Here is a 13,766-nt window from a genome sequence, read left to right as displayed (position 1 = left end):
TTGTCCTTCTCCAAAGTGAAGTATATTTAATAAAGGTGTGTTAGAGCTGGAGTGCAGAGCTTAGTTATCGCTGTTACCATCTTCCATAAGCACGACAAAACTAGTAGGGGTGGAATCGCCAGAGACACCACGATACGATATCGCAAAAATACGAACATTACATTTTCAAAACCATATTGCGATATACTCGCACGGCAGCTGCAATGACAGTGAGCACTTGGCACCATCTAGTGGACTGAGATGTCAATGGATTTTTTTTTACGCTAAATCTTATCCATAAAAGTTTAATGTCTACGTGTAACGTCAGCTAAAAAATCATATTGCTAAAAAAGTTTGTTATAATATATAATATCGTCATGCATATATTCCACTGTATCGACCCCCCCCCCATATTAAGTAAGTATCTCAGAAGAAAAATGTGTAATAATTACATTAAATAAATGATAATCTACCAATGCTAACTGTTAAAAAATGGCATCTATCGTGTAGCACAGCTCATTCCATAAAGAAGCAACTAAACACGTTGAACCGTTGCTTTTCTAAAATGGTAAAGATAAAAGTGCTGCCTTGAGGCCAGAGGCACAAACATTTACAGTGGACTCTTGTGAATACTTGAAGCCAAACAAATCAGATGGAAAAAGTTATTTGCACAGTTTCAGACAAAACGTTGCCGTGTATTGGTTTTCAACGGGAGAATCCTGTAGCAGGTGTTCTGAGCCCATAGTTTGACGGATTACTGATAAAATGCCAGACATTTGTCCAAATAACACCTCTGGAATGATACATCATAATAATCTGGCTGCAGCAGCTTCTAAAAATAGCTCTACCAGAGTACACTTTCAAGTCTGCTTAGTTCCACTGCATGCGTCTATTTTGAAGAGCTCTGTTGGGCTTAAGAACCGGGTCTGAATCTACGTGACGAGAGCAGCTTTATGGGTTTTCCTCTGACTGATTCAAAATGTCACAGGCCCGGGTTCTGCCCCTGGGCATCCACGATGCCACAGCTGTGGCCGGGAGGCCCCCGCGTTGAGCCTGCACAGTAGCTTACAGGAGGCATGTGACCTCCATCCTACCTCCAGATGTCCTCCATCACAGGTGTCCAGCTGCAGCGGGTGAGTAGTCCTGCCCGCGCGTTCTAAGGGACTCCACTCTCGGCCTCGTTGGCTCAGCTTTCTGGTCACTGCCTGGTGAATGAAAATAAGCTGAAGCACCACACCTGGAGGTGAGCTCACAACAGTGTCTGCACGCATGTTATACAGGACGCAGGTCAAGCGTGAATAAAAATAAGCTCTCAAGTGTGCAGAGCAGTGTAAACAGCAAGAAACGGGGTCACAATGAACACAATCAATTAACAAATCCAAAACAAGTACGATTCAGGTTGAATGGACAGAGATGGAGACTAAATCCTACGGGATTTGAATTGTTATCTTTGGGGAGCACACTATTACAACTATTGACCTTCAGTTCTCTCACACAGTGCGAACAAGAATGCAAAGTATTTCAGTTCTAACAACACAGGAGCAGTGAATAGGGCTTCGTTGATTGTTCTCTAAAGCTTAGTGGCCTGTGAAGCGTCTCTAATGCAACTTACGGTGACATAATGAATCATTCCGACTTTTTTTATCATGAGATTATTACACAGTAAAAAAAGAAAGCGTGCATGACATGACATATTTTGACATGAAGTCACGTAATTTGCAAAACAACTTTTTGGTGCGTTCCATTTGTAACTGCATTTCCAACTCGGGGCAACCTCACAGGAAGTCAGTCATGCACAAGATTCTCCAGTTGTCTGTAGGTTGTTAATAACCCTCAGTAAATAAAAGGCACATGGCAAACCTTAAATATTGGTATAGTTCAGACCATCATCTAAGTTTGTATTACTTAGTCCGAGCAAGCAAGTAAATCACTCTGATTTTGTGACCCATTTAGTAGCTCATTTGACTACATATTTTATTGCTTAGGAGGAAAAAAAGAATGATCTACGTCAGTGGTTCTCAAACGTTTATTACCAAGTAGCACCTGAGAAAATGTGGAGCTCTCTCAGTAACATCATTATCACCAACGTTAAAATACAAGCTACGTACTTTTCACAGGAGGCAGATTTATTTCGAATACGGTCTCAGTCTCGTCATCCTCTTCTTAATCTAATGTATAGTGTAATTAGATTAAGATGGGAGAGATAAGGTAACTCTAATTATTATTATTTCATTTATTAGGACGTTTGTGTTATTTGTTTCATTTTTCATTCACTTGACTTGTAACTGGAGGGTCGCCGGTTCAAATCCCCACCCGGCCAAAAAGGGCTGGGGTACCCCTGAGCAAGGTACCCAACCCCCAGTGCTCCCCGGGCGCTACTCAGTGTGGCAGCCCACTGCTCCTGCTTCTAGGATGGGTCAAATGCAGAGGAATAATTTCCCTAAGGGGATTAATAAAAATACAAATTCTTCTTCTTCTTCTTTATATACAGTAGAACACCATTGAACGAGTTGCTGGTTCACTTCCAGATCCGACTTCTGCTATACAAGTAGTTTGGAAAAACTGAGATTTGATTATTCGCTTGATTATGAAAAGTCAATCAGTTACTGTGACTATTGGTAATATATTGAAAAGATACAAAACAAATGTTTTATCAGTGATTGCATTACCTGGACACTCTAAACTGACCACAGATGTGAAGGAGACAGTGGATGGTTTGTCTCCATGTGGCCTGCATTACCCTATTTTTAAATATTTGACTAATAACGCCATCAAACACTGTGCTCGAAGTTTTGCTAAAAAAATGCCCATCCTTATAATAATTAATATTACTTTTGTCAAATTTGCTGACATTTTTCCAGAATTTTGTTTAAACACACATTAGCTCTGACTTATTTATCAAGCAAATATCTCTTGGAAATGTCTGGTTAAAATATTAAAAATATCATGATTTATATTGTGAAATGGGTCACGACAGTTTGTCATCTTTAAAAAAAGGTCAGCTATTATTTAGCTCATAGATGAAGCTACGTATAAAGTGTGGCAGGCTGTTTTGAAATGGAAATGTCTGGGCATGTATTACAGATATCTTTTATTCAATTCCTAGTCAAAATGAACATTTCAGAACTTAATAATGAAATTCTTCCTATTCACAAGGATCATATCAGACGCCTCAACTTCACTCACATGTGTGTATGTAGTTTGTTGTTGCAGATGCCTGAATTCAATAGTGCAGATAAATCACTAAATCACAAATATCCATAATTCCAGTTTGAGATAGCTACAATTTAATTCGGGCAAATCTAATCACAATTGAAGTGCAGTCAACTCTTTATGTGTTTATGGACAGTCATAGTTTAGTTGCAGCCTCTCAACTAATCACAACTGAATTACAGATCCTTGCAATGATAAACCCCACACACATGAATGGGAAAAGTTGCACGATGTAACTGTGGGTATGTGACACGTAGTTTTTTGTTCTCTGTCTGTAAAACCTGTCCACATTGGGGACACATGTATCACCGTGTTCTGTCGCTGTGTGCCGGTGTTATACCTTGTCCTTGAGGAGGATGGAGGCTGCAGCAGTGACAGTTGAGGGCGATAAGCATCAGCATCGAGGCATGAGATGAGGAGAGGGTGGGGGTGCAGTTCTGGAAGATTCTGCAGGAATCTTACGAGTGGACCCCATTTCATTGGTTTATTGTGGGGACCGTTTCTCTGAAGCTAGCGGGTTAGCCGTCCCTGTCAAAGCCACAACGCACACACACACACACTGTGGTGAGACTTAACCTTTTAGGGTGAGTTTTTGTTTGTTTTTGTTTTGGCCATCACCTTAGTGTGCTTCTTTAGCACACTAAGCTCATTATCATCATTAAAATCCATTTGAATGTGTGGTTACCTTCACGTGCTGCTTTGACTTGACGCTGCATGCTAACATCTCAGATGTCATTTACGCTAGGTCACCAGTTAGCAGTTTATTAGTCGACACCAATATGAAATGCATTCTATTAAAGGTGCATAGTTCCGCTCCATGACAGGTCAGTGCACGCGCGGAGACACAACTGACATGACATGACATTATTGACTCATCGCTAGCACGGCTACTTGCTAACGCTAGCTAACTAGCTCAGGTATCGTACAAATGTAGCTCCAAATGAAAGAGGAAAGAGCCCTGACATCGACTATATCACGTTTTACTATATTCAATAAGTCATTCATTAACAAGTAACGTGTTGTAGTGTATTAATAAAATACACGCATGTGAAGTGGTTTGCGACTTAAATCCACAATTTCCACAGACGATGCTACAGCTAGTGCCGAAGCTAAGCTGCTATGTGACAGTCGGCATGTCTTTGTTGTGTGTCCTCTATAAACCACTGTGATGTCCACACACACGTACTAATGTTATTAACACGACATACAGTGAAATGTGTTCATTACAGAACCAATGAGTGGATCAGACTGAGACCGTCTCCTCTCCTCCCAGATGTCAAGTAAGGACCCGGGAAGGGGGCGTTTTCACCGAGTGCGACATTTAAGGAATCGCTTTGTCTTTTATGGTCATCAAATACATAATCAGGACATAGCGTTTTCATACGTTTATGAGACGCAATATGAACATTATTCATTCAAAGAACGTCTGCAGAGCTGAAGTAGCCGCTTCCACTGTGTACCGGTTATAATCGTCAACTATTTGGATAATCGACTATTCTGTTTTAGATGTTTGTTTGTTTGCATTTAAGCAATTAAAACAAACTCTCATATATTTCTTTTTTTTTTGTTAAATGTGAATATTTTCTGGTTTCGAAGACTTTTAGAAAAACAAACATTCAAACCTCTGGACAAAATAAGAAATAAAATCAAAATACAAGCAAATGGTTTCCCCTCAACATATAACCCAGAGGGGACGTTCTCTAAACATTTGTTTTTCCTATGGTTAGTTTCCCTATGGTTAGAACTAACCATAGGAAAACTATGGTGTGTTTTCCTATGGTTAGTTCTAACTATGGTAAAACTATGGGCCAACATTCTTTGAACATTAAGTGTTAGCAGGGTCATTGTTCCATTTGACAAAGAAATCATTCAAACTGAAAGATTTTGGTTTATGGACAAAACAAGACATTTGAGAGGGTCATTATTTAGCGCCCAAACAAATGCTCGATTAATTGAGAAAATAATCGACAGATCAATCGATTACGAATAATCTCGATATGGTGTAGTTGAAATGCGACAGGTGTATTGCTAAAGGACGCAGGGCAAAAGCACTATGCACACGATGCAGTTAAAGCTCGTAACTAGTTAATAGAGAACATTTAGAATACTACATTCTACTGTGGTGGTGAGGAATTTAACATTTTTATTGTATTTTTCATTTCATTACACAACACAGAACATTGAAGTTATAGTTCAGTTTTTTTTAAGCGTGTTGTATCAAGAATTGACAACTTATCAACACAGATGAAGCCAACACAGATTTTAACCACTTAAGTAAAGGCTCACCTAATAAAACCAAATCAAATCTTCAGATTTGCTGCTTTATCTTACCTTCAGACAGCCGTGTCTGCCTGGAAACCTCAGGGTTTTTTTTAGCTCACAGCTACACAGGAGCTGCTGGTCTATTGTTGCCATGTTTGGTAAGTTTGTGTCACACATTTGAACTTAGTGATGGAGACAGGTGTGCCATGACGTAAAATAGCTGATTTTCTCTATGGACTTTGGTGCAGGGGGAGCCACACGCAGTATATGTACTCTTATATACTGTATGTACAGTAGTAAAATATTATTGTACAGTATATACAATAATATTTTCATATATGAAATCAAAAGTGCTGTTTGTCATCCATGGACTGGAATTACACAAGGTTTTCATTGTTGTTTGAGCTCACTTTGTTTTCCTCCCTATATCAAGTACTTGTACTACTAGAGTTTTATTTAGGACTTATTAGTTTGTTGTTTCTCTGAGCTGATGCAGATATTTAATTTGGAATTTTTCTTTTGTAACAGAGAGACCATCCTATGCCCCTCCCCCTCCCCCAGCCCCGACAACTGTAAGTACCTTCAACGCCAAATATTGACGTGGTATCCAAAATTAAGCTGATGTTAGTGTTTCAAGACTCCATTTTAGTACTCAGTACAGTAATTTGAACAAAACATATTATAAGAACTGTTGGTAACACAAAGTGATGTGCTGATCCAACACTGCTTCTGAAAGGATTGTTTCTCTGCAGCTCCAGCATGAATGCTAGTTAGCGCTCATTTTCCCAGCTTTCCTTCATTGTTTTCTTTTGATTTTTGGCTTTTCCCGCTCCTTCTTTTATGTCATTTCTCATTTGTGTTTGTTGTCTCATTTGTCTCCATCAGCAATTGCCCAACACTCCCGGGTTTGTCGGGTACAACCCATACAGCCACCTGGCCTACAACAACTACAGACTGGGAGGGAGCCAAAGCAGCAACAGTCGGGTAACGGTATGAACATGAACGTAGACGATGGAAAGTGTTGGGCACAAGTGGCACAAGTGGGGAAAACTGGACAAGAGTTAGCTTGTTTCGTCAAAGGAAGACTATGCAGAAGATTGACAGTAAAGAGAATGAGCATTTTCCTCGCCTCAAAGAGCAGACATTACAGAATAGTCAGCATGAAAGTCTTATGAACTCATTCCAAAGAGATTGAGTATAACAAAAACCACATCATTCCAAGCTCCCTCTAGTGTCTCCTTTATGGTGCAGACCAGCTAAGAGTCCATCTGTGTGTAATCTAATACCACCTGCCTTTCAAAGTCTGCATTTCTGACAGCCACGTTCAGTAACCCATGCCATCAGTGTTGCCATGGCAGCACACACTCGCTGCTCAGCATGGCTCTGGCTGCTGAGCAGTCATTTTGTCGCTGCATGTAAGCTGTGGTTGGCTGACTCTGATAATGGCATTGTGTCTCACAGTGGGTAAATCTCAGCTTAGGTGAGATTTTTTTGTATTTACTTCCACTGCTATTTTGTTGTAGTCTGTGGGGCTCTTGCTTGTATACGACCTCAAACTGTCATTAATTAAATCGAGTTAATTAAAGGTCCAGTGTGTAAGAACTAGTGACATCTAATGGTGAGACTGAAGAGTGATACATCAGCAAATCCCCCTTTGAGGCCTTTCCTTTGCTTTAGAGGCCAACTGGGGCTTTTAGAGGTTAAGGAGGCTGATCATTAATACTTGGAACCCACATGTATTATGTATTACTGTAATCAGTCCACCTTTCCTTTGCATTCCAAAAAGGTAAGTACTGAGTCATTTGTAGACATGGTTTGATACCACTCGACCACTCTTTTCATGTCTGATACCGATACTAGAAACTTGAGAATCTTCCAATACTGATATCAGACTGATACAGTACTTTTACATCTATTTACAACTATTATTTATAATTATTTAAGTTTATAAAGGGCCGCTTGCGCTTACCGCCGAGCCATAACCGTTATTTTAAAAGACAAATGAGTTGAGTTCAAATGTCGTTAGTTGTTAGGGGGTAAGCACTGTCTCCCATCTCGTGATTTTGACCAGTATCAGGCTGATAGCAGTGCTCAGAGTCGACTTCTGAACACTCTGGTTTGTCTAATCATGCCGATATACAAACATAGAAAACTGTAGGCTACGAAAACCGAAAGGTCTTTCGTTTCCGTTCGACTCCAGTTGTCTTTGCATACCAGCAGAGATGTCGACACACACATTGGTTTGTGCAGAAAGAGAGAGCTGTTGTTTTTTTGTTTGCGTGGTAAGTCGTGGGGCTGGTGTAAAAACGTTGCGGGGCAAGATGGTGGCCCATTTCAAAGGTATTTTGGAAGGCCACAAAAACCAAAGGATGTTTATTTTAAAGCAATTATACACGTGACATGTTAAACTGATTTTGAAACATTTGTTTATGCCTTAAGGTGTTTTTTCGTTTTCTTTCATTATCAGAATTCCTCTGGAATAAACATCCCAAAGCCACCAAAGCCCCCTGATAAGCCATTGATGCCATATATGAGATACAGTCGGAAGGTAAGTACACTTTTTAAATCATCATGTGCTGGAACACGGGGCAGATTTGCTCTTCAGATACATTTGTTTGACAGACTCTAATGGTTGTTTATGGAGGTAGGTGTTGAGCTGACTTAGACTTAGGACTCAGCTAGGACAGTCCACATCACAGAGTGGGATTTACCCCCTTGGAGATGGAGCTTAAAGCACTCGGCCTCCTCTGGTTTGTGACCTCTCTGCACAGAGATAACCACTTATAGCCCCTCCAACCCAACCCAACACCCATGTCTGGTTCTCATCACCAGGTTTGGGATCAAGTAAAAGCCTCCAATCCTGATCTGAAGCTATGGGAAATTGGGAAGATAATCGGTGGCATGTGGAGGGACCTCACTGATGAGGAGAAACAGGATTATTTGAATGACTACGAAGCAGAGAAGGTTGGTTGTTTTACCACAGGTGTTCATGGGGGGTTTCTGATGGGTGACCAGTAGACAGTGGGTGACAGTTGTGGGTTCCTCCCCTCCCCCTTTCCTCCCTCTCCCAACAGTCCTGAATAAACTTGTGTTTGTGCTTGGTCGACGTGTTGAGTGTGTCCTTGTCATTCCTGTCGTCTTTTCCACCGTAGATTGAGTATAACGAAAGTTTGAAGGCCTATCACAACTCGCCAGCCTACCTGGCCTATGTCAATGCCAAAAGCCGAGCGGAGGCGGCTCTGGAAGAGGAGAGTCGCCAGAGGCAGTCCAGACTGGACAAGGGTGAACCGTACATGAGTATTCAACCGGCAGACGATCCAGATGGTAAGGCTGCACAGCGAAATGCGAGGGTTGTGATGACAGCAGAACGACAGTAGAACGACAGTAGAGCGACAGCAGAACGACAGTAGAACGATCACACGTGACAACAGTGTCTCTCTCCCTTCTCCTTCACTGCTGCAACCATCCACATTTGCCCTAACACTAGCTTGAAAACACCATTCCTTTGTTTTTAAGCTACAAAATTAAACAAAATCTGTTTTTAACTATTGTTTTTGTTAGGCTTTGTACTGGTTTAAGTTAAAAGTCCTGTTATTTCAAAAACTCATGCACACACCCGTGAGACACACAAGTCGAAAAAAAGAGGACGAGGTTTGAGTTACACCCACCTCAAGGAAATGATGCATGTCTGTCTGTCTGTCTGTCTGTCTGTGCTCTGGCCACGTTACAGACGATAATGATGCACAGGAAAACTACAGATAAAACCAGTGGCCTTTTAGAAACATATCAGAAGTGCTTCTCACGTACGTCAGTGATTAAATAAGACTTAGCTCTCCAGGTGGCTGTAGAAACACAGAGTGTGTGTTTTATTAAGAAATTCTTCTCTAAGCTGCTGCCTCACTGCTCTGTCTTCTGTTTCTCCTGTTCTATATTTAACAACAACTCCACTCACATGTGCACGTGAGCATTTTTAACAGCGCTAGAACTCACTGGCCACAAAAGGAACTGATGATTTTTCTTCTAAATAATAAAATACACAGTCAAATTAGCTGCTAAACTGTACAAAGTCAGTCAATGAGTATGGAATCAATAAATACTTACATGAACAAACTTCTAAGTAGTATACAAACCTAGATTATAGGCTTAATTCAATCTATAGAAAGAGATAACGTCAAGTCAAACTCGTCCCTGTTTCAGTTTGTGTTTAACGACCTCTCGAATCATTGTGAGACATTTCACATCCTGTTCTAATGTGTTTTAAATGTGGACTTAGGGATTCGGGTGGTCCTGTAATTTCACTAATGTTTTACTAAAGTCTAATGCAAACATCATTAATCGTGCACTAACATTTAAAGTAAACTTAGCATGTTAAATTTCACACTCTACTTTCAGAAGGTATTTGTCTGTTTCCTGTTCTGGTGTCACTGCACCTTTACACACTTGAACATTGCCCATCATGGCAGATGAGATTTGTGTTCCTCTGGAACGTTTCCACGGTGCCCACATGCGTGCACAGCAGCAGCAGCATGTTCACGCACAACTGAGAGCTGTTGTATCACAGTTACACCACAACAAAGCCGCGAAGACGCGCCGCACACGCTATACTGTGTGGTGCAAGTGAGAGAGGAACCCAGTGATGAATACAAACGGAGCTGGAGGAATTATTGTAAATCATTGTAAACACAAAAGGACTGTTGTTATAGGTTAGTTTGTAAGAATTCTTTCTTTCTCTACTGGACTTTCTTTCAAATTGTATTGATAAGTTATATGTATATATATATACGTATATATATATATAGTTATCCCTTTATCGAATGACCAGATAAATACCGTCAATCATAACTATTAGCAATTAGATATGAATTCATTGACTTCATTGAAGATTTTTTATGTCTTCAGTGTCACATTAATTACAGCTAAAGCAACACAATAAACTTTTACACACCAATTTGCTGTGTGTGAATTTATTTTAGTTGCCGTTAACATCTAAGATGGCTCTGCAAATATTTCAATAATCTGTATATTCTTTGAAAAATAATACCAGGTAAAGAACATTTTTTTGGATTTGGTTGTTGTTTGTCTTTAGGTGACTTTCTTTCCCTTGCTCTTGTAAATATAATCTATCATTTATAATTAGTTGACCTGCACATATAAATAAGATCTCTCATGTCTGTTTGATGAAGAATAACAACATCGGATTAGAACGAAACTACAGAGGATGAAGAGTAGTGCAGGTTGAATCCTGTCATCATCGTCACTGTCATGGTGGATTTAAATGGTAAACAAGTGTACGTTGAAGACAAAGACGAGCACTCTCTTGGCAAATGAAGATTGCCGAGTCCATCTCAAAACCTCTGTCCACACACAGTCGGGGTGTAATTAAGCGCTTGTCCCAAATTCACCTCACAATAACAGTTTTGCTTTGCTTGACGATGTATTTTGAAATAGTGGCCTCTATTTAAGTGCAGCACTGTAAATATTGAGCAACATCCTCCGCATGTTTACAGTGCCTTAGCAGTATTTGTGTCATTTGTGCTGTTGTGTGTTAGTGATTATGTAACACATGGAACTTTTTTACATCCTCAGACTACGACGACGGGTTTTCCACAAAGCACTCGGCTGCAGCTCGTTTCCAACGCAACCACCGTCTGATCAGCGAGATTCTCAGTGAGAGCGTCGTCCCCGACGTGCGCTCGGTTGTGACGACGGCTCGCATGCAGGTCCTAAAACGCCAGGTCCAGTCTTTAATGGTACACCAGGTATGACCACACCACGGTCACCACATAATGCATAATGCATTTAACGGGTTAATAATGTGGCGTGCGTCTTGTATCGCAGAGAAAGCTGGAGGCTGAGTTGCTTCAGATTGAAGACCGCCACCAGGACAAGAAAAGAAAATTCATAGAAGCCACAGAGTCGTTCACAAATGAGCTGAAAAGGGTACGGCATCTCGGTCATCGCTTCCTCGCACGCAAGCTTGATTTGGCGTGTTGAACTGTACAGTGTGTAGCTCTGGTTGTGTGCCCGCCTACATCTGTCTTACAGCCACCAGCTGCTGCTAACTCCATCCACATGCTCTGGCACTCACGTTGCTGTCATCGTTTACAATTTGTGGCCCTCATAGTAACTGTTGTTTTGAAATGAGCTGCAGCTCTGTGCAGTTGGCCGCACTGTCCTCTGCTCACAACAGGCGGCGCCATTTACCCTCAACACAGCTGCGTGCGCTCACTGACGGGAATCAGACGTCAAGACTGAACATGTAGTGACCCCTGTGCTTGGTTACAACATGTTGTTACTTTGTGTCCTTCACAAAGATGAATTAGTGCATACATGAAGCCCAAGGTCATTAAAGGCATCGTCTCTGTGAGCCTCGCTGAGGGCTGCAGTAGAAGAAAGTACTGGATTAGATAACAAAAATCTACACCTTCTACTCCAGTATGCGATATTTTGGTTTGTGAACGTCTCACTCTCCCACACCAAAGTCCATGGAGAAAAGCAGCGTTTTCAACTCACAGGGTCTGCTGTTGCCTTGTTTGGAGAGTTTGTGATCGAAGGATTTTCAACAGCTCATCACAACATAACTCATTTCCTCGGTGTGAGGAAAAGCAGCAGTAGTGATATAGTCAGTAGTTTTTGTGTGTCCCTGCTGGAAGACACGTCAGTGAGGTGGGGGTCACAGAACCTGAACTGTCCCTTTGATTCCATTACATGTTGTAGACCTTATTTTGGGGGTTCAACTTCCTTTTGTGTGGCATCTGTTAATAACACGGGAGCACTGTTTTAATTACAGCCAACATCATGATTAGCTGAATGTTTTTAGCAGCGTTTCATAGCGTAGCCACTTCTCCGATACCAGATGATCTTCTGTAGGTTTATTTCTCCACAAAATGAAATGCTGGATTTGTTCAATTTGAAGCGAAGCGTTTCCGCTCCTGTTTGTGGCTGATGATGAAAACGTTCCTGCTCCTTTAAAGTCTTTCGCTTAAACCGACCCCTTGCGTCAGGCTACACAAAATAAGGTCTACATGCAAATCATCTTTCATGTCTGAATATGTATGTATGTTTCCCTGTCATCCTCTGCAGCTGTGCTGTATGAAGGTGGAGGTGGACATGGAGAAGATCTCTGCAGAGATCGCTGCAGCGGAGGAGGCAGCCCGCAAACGCATGGCAGAACGCGAGAAGGACGCAGGAGAGCGCGGCGCGAGAGAGGCCCCCACCTGCATCTTAGCAGAAGAAGAAAAACACATTTGTGCAACACATGGCAACAAGTCCCAGCAAAACTCTGGCAGCGATAGTAGCAACAAGGAAGGCCAGGACCCGGAATCCAGCGCCACAGACGCACCAGGTGAACCACACTTGCCTTTACTTGTCAATCATTTTATTGCCATGTGGGCTCCTGTGATTTCTCATCATGGTCTTTTTTTTTTTTTTAATTAACTCAGGGAAGCCAAAGGTCTCAGAGGAGCTTGAGGCTCATAGTGAGGAGGGGGCGTCAGAGGACAAGGAGAGCGTCCCAGAGGGAGCCATGGAGGAAGGAACCAGTGACAGTAACACAGGCTCAGAAACCACCTCTGCACAGACAGAAGACGCCCCGACCAGTGAGCCCTCAGAGGGGCCCGGCAGAACCAGAACAGCCCACTGAGTCCAGCACGGCACCCACAGCACCCACCTGACTGTCAACTCTGTGAGGCTGTCGTGGCCCGTGGCCTTCCATCCTCTGATTATATATATATGTATATATATACATATATATATACATATACATATATATATATACACATATATATACATATATATATACATATATATGTGTGTGTGTGTATGTATATATATATAAACATATATATATATACACACACACATATATATGTATATATATATATATATATATACACACACACACACACACACACACATCTATATATCTATGTATACATGTGTGTGTGTGTGTATATATGTATATATATATATACACACACACACATATATATATATATGTATACATGTGTGTGTGTATATATATATATATATATATATATATATACACACACACACATATATATATCTATGTATACGTGTGTGTGTACATATGTATACATATGTACACACACACACACACACACATATATATATATCTATGTATACATGTGTGTGTGTACATATGTATACATATGTACACACACACACACACACACGTATGTTGCGCAGTATCATCTCAGTTTTTTTAAAAGTGGCTCGATGTTGTTGCCTGAGGAGAAAGATGATGTTTTTTAGCTCAAGCTACAACCATACGACCGTCCACACTATCCCGG

General features: G+C 41.1%; 1 protein-coding gene across 5 annotated transcripts; it reads left to right on the top strand.

Moving 5' to 3' along the window:
* The first annotated feature begins 4,407 nt into the window (after window positions 1-4,407).
* smarce1 (SWI/SNF related, matrix associated, actin dependent regulator of chromatin, subfamily e, member 1) lies at window positions 4,408-13,198 on the top strand. Of its 5 annotated transcripts, none has more exons than XM_044027816.1 (10): window positions 4,408-4,472; window positions 5,983-6,026; window positions 6,340-6,438; window positions 7,922-8,002; window positions 8,287-8,418; window positions 8,607-8,778; window positions 11,041-11,213; window positions 11,293-11,394; window positions 12,538-12,799; window positions 12,897-13,183. In XM_044027816.1, exons 1-10 carry the CDS (start codon window positions 4,466-4,468, stop codon window positions 13,094-13,096), a joined length of 1,272 nt encoding a protein of 423 aa, XP_043883751.1. In that variant the 5' UTR covers window positions 4,408-4,465; the 3' UTR covers window positions 13,097-13,183. The 5 variants fall into 5 exon arrangements, with proteins under 5 accessions (XP_043883751.1, XP_043883750.1, XP_043883754.1 ...); XM_044027815.1 differs by having other exon boundaries at window positions 6,340-6,444; XM_044027819.1 differs by lacking the exon at window positions 4,408-4,472 and having other exon boundaries at window positions 5,982-6,026; window positions 12,897-13,198.
* Window positions 13,199-13,766: the final 568 nt, after the last annotated feature.

This window comes from Solea senegalensis, linkage group LG6 (assembly GCF_019176455.1).
Source record: "Solea senegalensis isolate Sse05_10M linkage group LG6, IFAPA_SoseM_1, whole genome shotgun sequence".
Lineage (NCBI taxonomy): Eukaryota > Metazoa > Chordata > Actinopteri > Pleuronectiformes > Soleidae > Solea > Solea senegalensis.
Note: the sequence above shows the minus strand (reverse complement) of the source record. Positions and strands in the feature narration are given on the sequence as shown.

Coding starts and splice junctions, on each gene's coding strand:
- smarce1 (XM_044027815.1), top strand. Junction 6,445..7,921: donor GCAGCAACAGTCGGGTAACG/GTATGAACATGA, acceptor TTTCATTATCAG/AATTCCTCTGGAATAAACAT. Junction 8,779..11,040: donor ACCGGCAGACGATCCAGATG/GTAAGGCTGCAC, acceptor TTACATCCTCAG/ACTACGACGACGGGTTTTCC.